The 16,027-nt window shown below is 37.0% G+C and overlaps 1 protein-coding gene and 1 long non-coding RNA gene across 2 annotated transcripts; both read right to left on the bottom strand.

The window, feature by feature from the left end:
• Window positions 1–80: 80 nt before the first annotated feature.
• On the bottom strand, window positions 81–1,687 carry LOC104901877 (hypothetical protein). The gene is made up of 2 exons (XM_010689504.4): window positions 1,225–1,687; window positions 81–423 (listed from the first exon to the last, which is right to left on the bottom strand). Exons 1-2 carry the CDS (start codon window positions 1,573–1,575, stop codon window positions 244–246), a joined length of 531 nt encoding a protein of 176 aa, XP_010687806.2. The 5' UTR covers window positions 1,576–1,687; the 3' UTR covers window positions 81–243.
• Window positions 1,688–11,755: 10,068 nt separating this feature from the next.
• On the bottom strand, window positions 11,756–14,723 carry LOC125491974 (uncharacterized). The gene is made up of 2 exons (XR_007268488.2): window positions 14,358–14,723; window positions 11,756–12,684 (listed from the first exon to the last, which is right to left on the bottom strand). It is a non-coding gene; the product is annotated as an uncharacterized LOC125491974 (long non-coding RNA).
• Between the last annotated feature and the right edge of the window lie 1,304 nt (window positions 14,724–16,027).

Raw genomic sequence — 16,027 nt, 5'->3', positions numbered from 1 at the left:
ATCAAATATCCACTTATTACTATGATTACTTATTTGATCATTCATAATCATATATCATATATATTAATGAAATAATCAAATAATGAGACAATACTAGATCTTACTTTTTAGGGGCTTAATTCAGAAAGAATAACCCGAAATAGGAATTACAAACTCAGATTATTACTTTTAATACATCTTGTATTGTTAATATATGTGGAGAAGGATGAAGTCCCTTCTTGAATAAATAAAAGTAAATTTTCATTAATTAGAGGAATAACGACTTTTGAATGTCTCCAATGTCAAACCTTTCTCAATGTACTCTATGTTGGCGGGGTTGAAGGGACCCTTAATCCTGTCTATAAATTTAATTATCGCTCTTTGTGGAATAACACTTTTTGATGCATCTGGCGAGGTCCCATAGCTCAAGCATGATGAAAACCCCTACAAGGAATCAATAAAATACATGTTAGAATATTAGTCACCTATATTGTTTTAGAAAAAAAAATTGACAAAAAAATTAGATAATAATTTACACATTTATTTAAAATCCTGGAAACCTATTAAACTTTTAAAATGTAATCGTTGTAATTTTGTAAAAGCATGGTAAATCCTTGAAAGCTATACAAATATATCAAAAGGCGTGTGTTACATGCCACGTTGCACCTCTGTCACTCCAGTAGAATTGTCCAATGTGTACATAAGTTATGTCAATTAACAAAAAAAAAAATTAGCTTGCAACAAGATTTGAACCGTGGCCTCTTGCTATTATATGTGATATAATTACCATCTCAACTAACTTTTAATCATGCTTTAAGCGTTCACATTATTAAATTTGTATTTAAATGGGAATGGAAAAAAAAATGCATATCAAGTTTGGAAAACAGTATCTACCTGGAGCAACGCTCGTACTAGTTAAAGGGTTATAATGATGTGAGCTATGTTACTCGAACTTAGCTATTTTATGAACAAATTCCTTAATTTCAACGCAAATGGAAATTTTAATGCATGTGACAAATTGAAAATTAATTTACAATGGGGGGAGCATTTTGGTGGCTAAAGTACTTCAAAAAGAATCACATTGATAGAAATTGAACTGAATTAAAATTAACTGAATTGAGAGAAACTGAATTGGACAAAGCGATTGAAATTAAATTAACTGAACTGAAAATAAGTCAAAAACTAGAGCCTTTTCCGAAAAGAAATTATTTGAAGAAGCTGAAATAATACAAAATAGTGGATCACCTTAAAGATAAGAACTTCTACTTCTTGATCATCAACCATAGCCGTGACAAGAAGGGCTTCTCCTCTGGCTGACTGACTGTACATTTCCAGCATGGCTATTTCTTCATTGTAACCAGAACTGTGTTCATCATCTTCTTCCTCATCCACATATCTTATTCTCCTTCTTGCTCTGCAACAAGATGATATACCAAATGGCCACCTTAATGTACTGACCTGCTCTAAGTTGTTGAGGGAAAAACTGCGGAAGAAGGTAGGACAAGGAGAATAATTCTTGAACCCATATAAATGGGATGACTTAGAAGGTGATAAAGGCTGTACCTGATATAAATTGGCAATGCTGTGGAGCAACATTAGGCAAATTGGTTACAATATAAAGTTAGATTATGATTTATGAGTACGCCTACTGATATATTTTCTCTTGCAGGAAGTTAAAAGGATAAGGTTCTACCTTTTTAAGATAGTATTGATCACATGTTGCACTTGGAAGTTGGAATTAGGGATGTTTAATTACCGGATACAAAAAAAAACATAAAAGCAGTTGCTTGCTTTTTTTTTTTTTTTGTCAAAGGGTGAAAAGGTGGAACAAAACCCGCAGGAGGTTAGCTTTTTCTTGCCATAGTAGCGAGATTGTGAGCTAATTTGACCTCCTCTCGACTTACCTTAATACAAGAGATAAAATGGAAACTATTAGCCTTTCTCCTAATATCCCGGATGATACTATCTATGTTTTGATTTATACTACGCTCATTTTTCAGAGCCTTAACCACTTCTCGATTATCCGTTTTGATTATGAGACCTGCACTTCGCCATTCCATATCCGTTATAGCCTTCAGAACTGCATAGGCTTCCGTTTGCACTGCAGAGTTCGCAAAGATCTTTGCTACAGCCTGTTCTCGGGGGTCGTTATTGATGTTTTTCCATGCAATGGCTGCTTGACAATTGTTTGCATTTACCTTGTTCTTCCAAGCACCATCTACTACAAGAATCTGAACAGTTGAAGCACCCCTTTTCCCCATAGACCATTCCAGCTGACTAGGGGTTCCTGACCCCTTACTAACCTCTCCTATAGATGAGCTCTCTATCTTGTGTTTCTCCTCCTTGCTCGCTCGTAACGAATGCTCTGAGATTAAACTCATTATTCTTTTCGGGTTAGGGGACATGCCTTTAAATATCACTTCATTCCTATGACACCAGATTCCCCATAAGGTAGCCACAAAATCTGTCTCCATAGCTGTCCCGTCCTCAACCTTCCTTTTCTTAAAAAGATTCAAGAAGTTCTTAATCCATTCCTTTAGGGGAAGGATAGCTCCATTCGTAGCTACAATTCCTATGGAGCAACTCCAAATTCGTTGTATAATATGGCAATCACGAAACAAATGTTCCAGGGACTCTTTTTCCTTGCTGCACAAGCAACAAATCTCGTTGATCCCCTTAATTCTTCGTTTAATGAGATTGTCAGATGTTGGCAATGAATTGCTGAAAATTTTCCATAAAAAGTGTTTCCACTTTGGAAAAATACTTGATTTCCAGAACTGAATCCAGAAAGACGATTTTGGGACTTGAGATTTATTTTCTCTATTAAGGAACCAATAGCCAGACTTAACTGAAAAATCACCTGACTTAGTGTAACTCCATCCAATCCCGTCCTCCATCTCTTGATGAGGAATATGTGTAGCAAAAATCTCCCTTGCATCTGAAGCTGAGAATAGGGACCATATTGCTGAAGGCTTCCACTTCCTGCTGCTATCCATCAGGTCTGAGACTTTCATGATCTGCTTTCTCGCTTCATGCTCAGCCGTAAAGATGGGCTTAAACTGACAGATAGGATGCCACCTATCCACATCAATGTTAATAGATCTCCCACTACCTAGTCTCTTGAACATCCCCCTTTTAAAAGCAGAACTAGCCTTAAACAGGCTGCGAAAAGCAAAGGAACCATTTCTCGGAGATTCGTTATCCATAACCAACTGAATTGGATCTTTTTTGTATCTAGCCACATATAATTTATGAATGAGAGAATCCTTTCTCATATGTATTCTCCAAGCTTGGTTGAAGAGCATAGCCTTGTTTGTGTGGTCAATATTCTTGAAACTTAGCCCCCCTTCAGACTTGTGGTTTTCTAATAACTCTCTCTTCCGCCAGTAGATTGGAGTCTTATCCATTGAAGAGGCCCACCAGTACTTAAGCAGCATAGAGGTGATCGATCTCGAGATTTTCTTGGGCATCAAGTAAACAGAAATTATGTTTGACGCTAAGGAACACAGGATAGTGTTGATTAGGATAAGCTTACCAGGTTGCGAAAGTTTAGAAAATTTCCACGAAAGTATCTTATTTGCCGTTTTGGAGATTATGCTTTTGAATGCTTCCGAAGATCGACCATCCACTTCCATTGGGCATCCAAGATAGGTCCCAACTTTGTCCTTATCCATCACCCCCAAAGGCTTCCTCATTATTTTCCTGAACTTTTTCGGCGTGTTAGGGCTGAACACAACATGGGACTTGTCGAAGTTTATCATTTCCCCCGATTTCTCACAGAAAATGGAGAGAACGTTTTTATTGTCCAGCAATTTTTGTGTTAGCTTTGAAGAAGAACACGCATCATCCGCGAAGAAGAGATGAGAGATTTTAGGTGCTCCTTAGCTATCTGCAGCCCCTCCAATTCCTTTGACTCTTGGAGCTTGGAAAGATTCCTCGAAAGAACCTCCATGCACAGAATAAATACATAGGAGGAGAGAGGATCCCCCTGACGAAGGCCTACAGTAGGGTAGAATACTTGGGAAGGCTCCCCGTTAACTAAAACTGAGTAGGAAACGGTAGAAATGCACTGCATTATCCAATTCACCCACCTATCAGGGAAATTCATTTTCTTAAGCATGGCTTCCACAAAATCCCATCTAATCCGGTCATAAGCTTTACTTAAGTCTACCTTGAGGATTCCTGCAAAACAATTCCCTTTCTTCCTCTTCCGAACCCAGTTGATAATCTCATGTGAAGCAAAGCAATTGTCAGACATTTGCCTACCTGGAACAAAGGCGTTTTGAAACTCGTCCACAATGTCTCCCAGCACTAGCTTAAGCCTGTTTGCTAGGACTTTTGCTATGATCTTGTATGAAGTGTTACATAAGCTAATTGGTCGGAAGTCCTTTGTTTCTTGCGGTCTATCCTTCTTTGGGATAAGAGTGATGAAAGTCCTGTTTTGCTCTTTAAGCACATAACCTGACGAGAGGAAGGAGTTGACACTTTTGATCACATCTGGACCTATTAAGCTCCAATTTTGTTGAAAGAAAGCAGGTGGTGTACCATCCGGCCCCGGCGACTTGAAGGGTTTTGAGCTAAAGCAAGCTTCTTTTATTTCCTTCCCTGTGAAGGGCTTGCTGAGTAGCTCAATATGCTGCTGAGAAAGAGTAGCTACTGGATCAAGAAAGGGATCCTCATGATTGATTCCAGCCCTTCCCACTTTGCCACTCTGGTATATTTCTTTGAAACTCTCCAAGAAGATTTTTTTAATCTGAGGCTGATCACTAGTCCAAATACCTACCTCATTTTTGATAGCTTTAATTTCATTTCTGGAAGATCTTCCTTTTACACTTCTATAGAAAAAAGCCGACGTTCTATCACCTAAGTCATCCCATCTTGACTTGGCCCTTTGTCTCCAATAATCGGACTTGGTTTCAATATCATTCAGAATCTTCTTTCGCATCTCTTGATCCTCCTGCGCTTGTGTGGGAGAAAGAATAGCTTGTTGATGGTCAGAGAGGCTAATATGAATATCTCTCCAATCAATCTTATTAGTGTTTTTGAACTTTAAACACCACTCTCTTATCATCCTTAGACTCCTTTGTAATTTCCTTTGTAGAATGAATGCGGGGGAACCATCCTGTGCCTCATCCCACTCTTTTTTTATCAAGTCTCGAACTTCTTGGTAATTCAAGCACCAGGTGTCCAACCGATAGGGTCTTTTCTTCTTCCCTAGACTTGGCGCCCGAAGTTGGAGAACAATTGGACTATGATCTGAGAGGAGAATTGGAAGATTTATTCCAGACCTCTGCGTCCGGAAAACTGTCTCTCCAATCTGTGTTACATAAAGCTTTATCAATTCTCTCGTAAATTGCTTCGTCGTTGGATCTATTATTTGTCCAAGTGTAATTGACTCCTTGGTAGGGCACATCCAGTAAATTATTGTTCAGCTTCCATTCTGTAAACTGGGAAGCTCCTTTTAAGGTCTGAGAGCCCCCCATCTTTTGGTCATTAGATTCCACTTGATTAAAATCCCCTATCAACATCCATTTGCCTTTGTTATTATCCATTATGATAGAGAAATTATTCCATATTTCAGAGCGATCAGCAAGGTAAGGCGAACCATAAACAAACGCTACATAGAATTCATTACTAGGGGAATCCGAAATACAACAACATACATAGTTTTTGGAGAGGGAAATGACTACTACAACTACATTCTTGGACCAACATAAAAACAAACCCCCCTTTTTCCCTTCCGGATCATAGCCCGTACAATTATCAAAGCCTAACTTACTGAAAATAGGCTCTACACACGACACTTGACTTTTTGTTTCAGAAAGAAAAATTACATCTAACTTGTGAGAATTAACAACACTGGAAATAAAACCCACATTCTGAGGACAAAGGTTTTTGAGTCCCCTACAGTTCCAACTGAGGAGACTCATATCTTCACTCTAGGCTGTTGGTCAGCCGCACCGTACACCTTCTTCTTCTTCTTCTCTGAGGAACTCGAGCTTTCTGCCTCCTGGGACTTACTACCAGAACTAGACTCAATATCCCCATCACTTAACCCGAACTTGAGAATTTCTTTGCCTTTAGTGTGTTTTTGAAATTTCATCCTCTTAGGGTTTGTTGAACCCCCAGCAAGACTCTCTTCCTTTGGAGGGAGATTGAGATCGAAGATCTTCTCAGCATTAGATTTCTGCGCTTTCTTCTCATAGAGCCGCAAATATTGTGACAGGAGTCCTGCAGGCCTCCACTCCCTTTTCTTCCTTCTCTTTATGTAGGAAACATCAGGGGGGAGACTAGCTTTTGGGGATTCAAAAATCTCCTTTTGAGGTAAGATAGTGTTATGATCCATAGTCTCAATAGCAAAATCCCAATCTTCTATGGGAAAGTCAGAGAAAGCAGAATTGAAAGAGCTTAATGAAGTGGGTGAATTAGGAGGAGTCTCAGAGAAAGAGTGAGAGTCAGTTGACGAAGTTATAGAAAACACACTGATGTTTGACTCTTTATAGGAGGGGTCTTTGAAAAGGTTTGACTCAGATTCTTGAAGTGCGGTTAAGTGGTGAGGTGGATCTTGAGGGACCTGCTGGCCCAACTTGGCTAATTCTTCCCAGTCAGAGAAAGAAAGCGAAGTGGTCCTATCTTTCCTCTTTTGAGAAGAGGAAGATCTTGGGAGGCCCATAGTTCCCGAAGCAGACAAAAGTGGGCCTTTTCTTGAATGATTTTTGTGGGCCTTACTATTTCTAGCACAGCTATCAACCTTTCGAGTTGCATGGCCAATTTTTGACGAGGTAGAAAAGATGGAGCAGTGGGGTTCAGCAATGTGAAGAGGGTCAAACACATTTTGGCCAGGATTTAGGGAGGTTACAGATGGAGAGTTAGGAGGGTTCTTAAAAAGCATGGCTTCTTCCTCAAGTTGTTCGACTTCGAAAGGGACAGAGTGAGTGGAGCTGTTGGCTTCCCAGTAGGTGAGGGAACCGAACGGGATAAAGAAATCACTAAACGGATCATTAGGAACGAAAAGACGGTCATTTTCATTGATTTGAACGTTGGTAAAGAGATTAGCAAGGTTACCTTCTTCGTATGGGGGGAAAAATTCCATTTGGTGCTCAGGAGAATTGGTGTTTTGTGGGTTGAGTGAAGGAGAAGGGTGGACTCTTGAGTTTGTTGCCATTTTTGGAAGCTTTTTGGGAGATGATGTGGAGTAGGTCTGAGGCATTAAACTTTTGAGTAGGATTAGATATAAATAGATGTACTGGAAGGAGTGAGAGTGAACTGAAGTTGGCGAATTTGCAGAGGGATTACTCCTTCTAGCCCAGTATGTCAGTGAAAAAACTCTAAACACAGTTTGAAAGAAAAAATCCGGGTGTTTTCTTGCAACTTTACTATACAAAATTACGTTGCTACCCTCTTTATGAGAGGAGGGGGTAGCCTCGTAATTTCACATAATGGTAAAACATGCAGCTAGAAAAAAAAACTTACCTGATAAATGATGGCTCGCTTCTCCAAGGTGTTGGTTGGGGAAACCATGCGCATTAAACTCCCGTCGCCCAGTCCTCTGCCTCTTTAATTCTTCTCTTCCTTCCTTGCATTCATGCTCAGTGAAGTAATGCTTCCTCTTAGGTGGATGAGACAGCATTGATGGCCACACTCTTTCTTGGTCTTTGGTCTTCCAATGAATAGTGCCCTGCAGATTGGACGTAGATTTTTTCCTGGCAAACTTGACCTTTGATTTCTTCTTGCCATGAACAGTAGACCTTGATGAAATTTTGCTCTTCTTGGTGTAGTGATCAACATGCATTGCTAGAGAGTGAAATTTATTTTGTGAATAATCCCAACTCCTTTTCCTTTTAGATGATCCTGCTTCAGTAGGGTAAGAAGAAGGTAGGTTCGCTTGATGGTAAGGGTCACCATTATCCCTATTCGGAGGGGCAGCATCATCTTCCCCATTGCCATTAGAAGGTGGGCCACCCCCTCCAGAAGAGTCGGATGAGTCGGAGTTGTCTTCATCCATAACGTCATCTTGTATTGTATGCTCCGAGTGACTATCGCCTTCCTGGTCCCTGTCCTCGACGTAATCTAAGAGATTGAGAGAGGAAGTTCTGTTTCTCTCAACTCTCTTCAGGCCTATTAGTTTATTTGTAAACAGCGGGATATCGCTCTGAGATGTTACTTGCAGATGCACTCCTTGCCCAATATCCGCGAGAACCATTTCGAAGTGCCTCTGCGCAATAGCAAAAGGAATCCGGCATCTAGGCCTTCTATGCCCAATTCGACCACATTTGGAGCAGAACACAAATACACCTTCATACCTGAAATCAATCCAGACTCTTGGCCCTTCTTGTCTATTGAAGAATAATCCCGGAACCAGCGGATTATTGATAGGTATAATAACTTTTGCTCTAATATAATCCTTGAAACCTTCCGCCATGGAAACACTATCGAAGTACAGGACTTTTCCTAATTTTTCCAAAGCTCTTTTAGCTATGCTCACTTTATTGTAGAGGAGGGGCAGGCCTTCTACCTTGATCCAGATTGGTAGTCTCAGAAAGGAGTGGTCCCTAAAAGATATGTAGGGTACACATTTTGTGAAAAGGAAGAGAGCTCCCTGATAATTAGCTGAACTTAGATCAATGAGGCTTGCACGATCCCTCGCATCCTGGCACATGAAGAAAAATATCTTCCCCACCTTTTTAACTTGGATAGCATCATGGGTAAGCCAGTTAGAGGTTACCCAATTTCCAATTTGTGTTTCTGTAAAATCTCGAACGTCCTTGACTTTGCCTAGAACTGAGTTATATAGAATATAATCATCGGGAGTGATATCAGCATCCTCCGATTCTATTTGGATACCCCTTCTTCTAAGATTATAAATTTCATTGTTTTCATTAGGTTCAGAATTTTGGGAGGTGTTGTGGTGGTTATTCATTTTATGAGAGTGATGAAAGAGGTAACTAAGTTGGCAGAGGGTTAATTTGTTTGGAAGAATGAGAAACAGAAAAAACTTTAGCTCTCTCTTTTGAGTGTTTTTAGAGAGAGATGGTCTCACTTTTTAGAGAGAGACCCTATCGCTATTTGCCGTTTGTCTTTATTAAAATCGCCCGTATTTTTGCCTTTATATTCCCCCTTGCTCCTCCCACTTCACTCCACTCATCCACTCTTCCTCTCTCACTTCTCATCTATTCTCACTCACTTCCCTTAGTTTGTCGCTTGGCCGACCACCACCACCATTTCCTGGGCGTACTTGAACACCACCACCACCCGTGAGCACCACCACCACCGAAGCACCACTAACATTTCCTGGGCGTACTTGAACACCACCGCCACCCGTGAGCACCACCACCGGGAGCCAACTTCACCATCACCGGAACCACCACTACCACTGCCAACCACCACCGTGACAATGTTCGACGAAGAACCGTCAACACCGCCATCAACATCTGGACGTAATGTGGTTATTTTTTGTTTTAACTTCGAATGTTTAGTGATATTAACATGGAAATTAGTATAATTTGTAATTATAATCATTAAATGTAGTATGTTAAAAGTGAGTGTTTTCGATTATTGTTGTGAAAATATATTAATATTGTGTAATTATAAGTTGAAATTCATGTTTGCGTAGTATTGGAATTATTATAATCGGCGTGCAAAAATTTAGTTAATGATCATTATATGTTTAAATGTTATAGGTTTATTTTCTGGATTTCGGGGGTGATTATGTAGATTATAATCACATGTTATTTTATAATGAAACGATTTAGGGTGACAAAAAGGAAGTACAAGCTTGGGTGAAATCTGGGCACTTGAAATTGGGTTTGTGATGGTTATTTCGTCAAATCATAGACTCGAATCCACTGGGAATAAGTAAGTATATATGAGATGTAACCGGGGTGAAAGATATCGGGGTGAAGGTAATAGGGATCTTAGCATAGCCGAACATGTAACTACGAAAACAAAAGCATGTGGATGTAGGGCGAAAATTAAGCTTGTGTTTTTGTCTTACCTTGATCGAACGAGATGGGTGATCAAAGCAGATCCAGGGATAAGTGGCATGCATAATCACGAGTTTATTCATTACCTTAAGGGCCACCGACTCGTTAGCAGTCTTAGTTCTGCGGCAAAGGTTTTCGCGCGCGATATGATGAAGTCGCATGTTGGGCCCGCTAGTATCATGAAAGTCGTTAATGAGAAATTTTCCGATGATCATCCTAATATGAGAAACTTGTACAACCTGAAAGAAAAGGATAGAAGGGAAGCAATGTATGGCAGAGACGTGATGTAGCAATTCCTACACCTTGCTCGAGAGCACAACCACATTTTTTGGATACGGCAAGACAAGCAGACAAATATGATGACACAGGCGTTCATGGTGCACCCTCGATCAGTAGATATCCTCCGTACTTATCCTCATGTTGTTGGTATGGATGCAACGTACAAAACCAACAAATATAACATGCATTTTTTAGAGCTCATTGGGATGACACCTTGTAACAAGAACTTTATTGTTGGTACGGTTATGCTCTGATGGCCAACGAAACAGCAGATAGTTACAATTGGGTGTTGGAAAAATTTAAGTTGCTTATCGTGGAGAATATTGTCCCTGTTACACTCATAACCGACCGTGATTTGGGACTTATGAAAGCGGTACGGGAAGTGTTCCCTAACTCTATACATTTGTTATGTAGATGGCAAATTTGCAAAGATGTGCAGAGTAGAGTTAATTTCATCATCGCCAATTAACCCCCGATGCTGGCCCAAGATTCTTGAAGAGAAGTTGGTATCCGATAATCAACTCCACCTCCGAGATGGGTTATTTAGCGACCGTTGAAAACATGAGAGATGTGTACAGGCAGTGGACTAGAATCATCGAATATGTTGAAAACACTTGGCTTGTGTACAAAGAGAAGTTCTGTAATATCCCGAAATTCTTAAAACTCCTAAATAATTATTTTCTCCAAATTATAAAATTCATGATCTTATTATTATTTCAAAAATACATTTATTACCTAATATACTTGAATTATTTTATTTGGAAATCTGAATTTCAAAAATAGTAATAATATTAAAAAAAAAATTGTTTTGAAGCAAATATCTCACGCAGATTCCAGAATTTCGTCAGTTTTATCAAGCAAATCTGTCAAATTGATTTCTCAATCAATTATCACCCAAAATTTCCTCTCAATCAATTCTAACCTTCCTACTTTGTTTCAATCAAATCCTTCCTTCCTTCTTGAATTATTCCTCTTCCCTCTTCTAAGACTATAAATACCGTACTTCTACACCTCATTCAAACACAATTTTCGCTTCAAAAATTCAGTAGGTGCGAAACCCTTTTTTTTGAAACACCATGTTCTGTTAAACAAAATCTAGAGAAGAAGAAAAAAAAAAAGGGGAGGGGTCGTGTACCGCCGTGGGATGGCCGGCCGACCACTTCTTGCCTTCTCTCTTTCTTCATCTTTACCTTCTTCTTTCTTCTTTCTCTTTCCTTTGGTCTTTGTTTTGGTTCTTCAAAAAGAAAACTGTTTTTGTAGAACCAGAGAGGTTCTCTTTATTTTGTTTTCTCTTTGCAACTTTCTTGTTCACTTTTTTTTTGAAAACCCAAGTTTCATGAAGTGGTACTTGTATTTTTATTTTTTTTTGTTTTCTTTTATTTTTATTCTCCTGTTACTACTTGTAATTCTTAATTGTTTTCCTTTCTTCTTCTTTTTTTTAAACCCATTTCTTGTTAATCACGTGAAACTTGACAACTAAGAAGTTGATAAGTTTCTTTTGTCTTTTTTGCAGATTTTTTTTTTCTTTTATTTATTTATTATCATTTATCATTTTCTTTTGTAGTTTTTTTAAAAACCAAACCCTTATACTACTTTTAGTACTTGATTCTTCTAAACTTTTAGAGTATAGTAGCTACTCCCTTTAATTTAACAAATTTTAACTACGTTGGGTATTATATATAGGTAACTAATTTAGTTTATTTACTTACTATCGTAGACGGGGCTTTTGTAGAAGGGGCTTTTGTAGAAGGGGCTTTCTAGGGGTGACTTTATTATTCGTATCTGTGCTACTCGAGGTAATTTCGATGTTGATCGTACCCTATTTCCCGTTGCAAAACGGCTATCTGTGTGATTATATGATTATGTGGTAATGTATGTAATAAATAATTTATAGACTAATATTATGAATTTCTGAGTTAGTAATCACTATTATAAAAGTATGATTCTCATAATACTTTGAAACTAGAGTATGTTATTATATTTTGGTAATAGTATAAATATGTTATAATCATGTGATTTCTTTTGAACTAAAGTATTAGTATATGAATTTTCTTGTAGCAAACCTTTATGACTAGAGTATGTTTTATGTTAAAAGAACATGTGGAATTGTATGGTTATCAACTTGAGAACTTGTGTTTATCATGATATAACAACTTTGATTTTCCACTTTCTTTAGAAAACATATTAGAGTACAAAGCATGGACAATTCAAGAGCTGTTATGCCGCTGTTATAAACATTTAATAACAGCAAGGCGAAAGATACTACTACTAATACATAAATTAATTATTAACTATTACAACTAAAAGAAAATGTAATTAATTAATACACTCCTATAACAAACCATAATTCTAAACTATTGCAGCGGAAGTCTTAACTTTAATAAATCTACATCTAGGTGAAATCAACGCTCTCACCCCAATATAAGCTAGTCACCATCAAGCCCTGCACATTGAAGACATGTAATATCAGCCAAAAGGCTGAGCAAGATTTCATACCAATAACAACTTTGAACTATCCAATGTGCAGGTGGAATACATACATAGTATTCCACAAAATCATTTCACTTGTACAACATTCTAACTTGAATATAATAGACAACTTTCAATAATTCAAATCCACTTTACTTTCTTTCTAAACCATTTTGTAAAACTTTTAAATATAACTCCTTTACAATCTGTGAGTAGGAAGTAATAAAAATCCAATGAGCTAGCTAGGCTCACTAGATAAGGTAAACACCAAAGTCCCTAGTATGCATACCCCTAACTTGATAACGTACCAAGAAGGAAGACAAATGGCAAGAGTATTGATCAACATACTCCCAACTACTAAAATATATTGTTGAGACACTGTTAACTCAACATACTTCCAAACTCGGAGAATACCGCTTACCGGCAACCCCACAATAAAACTCTATAAACTCTCGCAAGGGTGAGGAACTTCCTCCTTTCAAAATCTAAAACTTTAATCAAACTAGAAACCCTCGTAAGGGCGAGGAACTTCCTCTGCTCAAAATCTAAAACTTTCATATCAAACTTGTTACATAGGAGAACTTCTTCTTTTCAATATAAATCTCATAAACATATCTCAACTCTTTCAATAAAAATATCGAGAACAATTTAAATCTTAAAGTATAAGTTCATAAAACAACCTCGTTGTTAAAAGAAATTTCTAAGCAATGTAAAATCATTTCTGAACTCATCTGTACAAGCACACTAAGAAATCTTACCTTATTAGCAAACCATAGTCAACCAATCTCAATTACAAGTCAAAGAGATTCCTCTACGAAAACGCAATCTACAATATAATAATATAATATAAGCCACTTGACTATACTTCACATAATTCACCAAAGAATGGTATTACTTAGTTACTGAGCTTGGACTAATTCTGAAAACTTCTCAACGTAACTTAATGAAAGATAACTATACAGCTAGTTAAACCTTACCCATAGTACTTTAATGGTAAATCATATAATTAAACAAGGCTAATTAAATCACCAACAAACTGCAGAAAGGTGAGTATGTTATACTACTATCACCAGTACTTTTTTTTCCCCTTTCCTTAGCTTCCTATCAAACTCTCATTATGATCATGATATAAGCCAACTAATCCAACTAGTGATTTGATTTAAGTTGACAAATAACATCTTTTGATTTGGATGATGTAAGTAAAGAAGGAAACACAATATCAGACCTTTGACATTGTATTCAACGGAAATGAAGTCCATTGTGCAATGTAATTAAAGTGAACCAAAACAATTTAACATGTTTTAGTTGCTTAAAACATAAATTATACATAATCACTCACAAGTACCACACAACAACCATAAATCCATACTTATTAATAATTTTAGACTAATAATTGAAACAAGCCAACTAACCATCAATCCAACACAACAAGAATTTTAGAACAAATCGCAATTGTTATAATTTTGTAAGCTATCTCAAAAATCTGATACCCAAATAAAACTAAACATCAAACATGAATCAATACACAATTTCGTATAACAAAATTTTCCCCCAATTCAATTTATTCAAGAACCCTAATTTATAAAAACCCAAAATTCAGATAATCAACCAAATACGAAATCATTAAAACTTAGACTTATAACTTACTTGATTAGGGGAAGTAATAGGGTGAAGTTGCTCTATCAAAGACCCGAAAACGCTCTTCTTTGACCCGATATAACAAACCTAAGAACAACTATTTTTCTTCGATCAACCCACAAAACTAAGAGGTAGTGAAGATGGACGAACTACTATTGGTATATGATGATAGTTGATGGAAATTTTTGTAGCTTCCTTGATACTTGTTACAAGGAGTTGAAAACTGAAGAAAAGAAAGGAAGATGTAAAACAGAGGAAAAAGAAGGAGTCGTGGGTTTGATATTTGGCAATTAGGATTAGGTAACAGTAATACTACTCCCTTTTCTTTTTTTTCTTTTTTTTTACTTTTTTTTTTCCTCCCTCTTCAAAATAATAACATAATTGGTAGTTGGGTACTTAAACCTAGAAAATTTAGGAATTAGGTTTTTTTTTACTCTTTTTAAGATAAAGTCAACTTGAGGGAAATAAAATATATTTAATAAAAGAGTATCTTGAATTACTTTTTTATAAACTAAAATAATATAAATACTTACTTAACAAGTATAAAAATACGGATTGTTACACATGACTTTTTAATAAAAACTAAGGAGGGTAATGAAACCCGAAAGGGTGTTGAACAGGTTGCCCTATATGATGGTATAGCTATCTATAGGTTAATTATTATATACGATATGAAACTGTTGTCTTCCTTCTATTTGTTGTGATCCAAGTAAAAGGGGTGTGCACACTAGGGACTCTATGATTTTGGACATGTTTATATTGGGGTGACGACCTCTTGGTGAAGTAGGCGGATAATAGGGATTAGTCCCGGCCTACTGGCGTTCACATTTCCCTCTCTTAATTTAAAATTATTGTTTTTAGTTGTGTGAATAAATGTTATGATGTGACTTGTATCTGGAGTTAGTAATACAAACGTTTGAAAATCCAAACATTAATATTATTTTTGTTGGAGCACTTTATTCTATTTCTAAATCAAAATTTATTTTAAAATTATTATTTTTACGGGATGGAGTCGAATTACTCAGTTTTTCTGATTTTTTGGGAGTTGTCTCTCTTATTGTCTCTTCCTATTACTTTGCAGGTTGGACTTGGTGATGGGATCTCGTGTGAGGAGGCTTAGATAATTCACCTAGACGACCTTATTTAGTTTTTCTATCTTGGAGTTACTATTTTAGATTTTATCTAACTTTGGTTGTAATGATATTTCTATTTTAAGATAATTGGGTTAGCTTATTTTTTGTTGCCTTTCGTTTACTCTTAGAGAGTGAATGGGCGGTAATATCCTCCAAGTTTGAATAAAGGATTTTCTTAAAACTATACCTATTTGACATTACACTTATTTAAATTTGGAGGGTGTTATAAAGTGGTATCAGAGCTTAGGTTTAAGATTAACTAGGGATAGTTGAGTTAAATGAATTAGATAGGTTAAGTAAATTAAATAAATAAAATTAGGACTAAATGAACTACGTTATGAGAGTGGGTTCGAAAAGGGATTATTTTATTTTATTAATGTTTTGAAGTACTACTTTTAAGTACTTAATATATGCTTCTTTATGTTTTAGATGACAAGACTTCACCAAACCGTAAGAAAAAGGACAGCGAGGAAACTCACTGGCCCTCTCTCTGCTTCACCTTACTTGATTCGCATGAGATACGGGGAGGATGTTTGTGATTTTGTC

This window comes from Beta vulgaris, chromosome 1, assembly GCF_026745355.1.
Source record: "Beta vulgaris subsp. vulgaris cultivar EL10 chromosome 1, EL10.2, whole genome shotgun sequence".
Lineage (NCBI taxonomy): Eukaryota > Viridiplantae > Streptophyta > Magnoliopsida > Caryophyllales > Amaranthaceae > Beta > Beta vulgaris.
The sequence above is the reverse complement of the archived record's forward strand: the minus strand, read 5'-3'. Positions and strand labels throughout refer to the sequence as shown.

Excerpts from the sequence above, each read along its gene's own strand:
- LOC104901877 (XM_010689504.4), bottom strand. The coding sequence starts at position 1,575 with ATGTTGCTCCACAGCATTGCCAATTTATATCAGGTACAGCCTTTATCA. Across the intron at positions 424-1,224 it reads TAGAAGTTCTTATCTTTAAG|GGGTTTTCATCATGCTTGAG; the intron begins GTGATCCACTAT and ends GATTCCTTGTAG.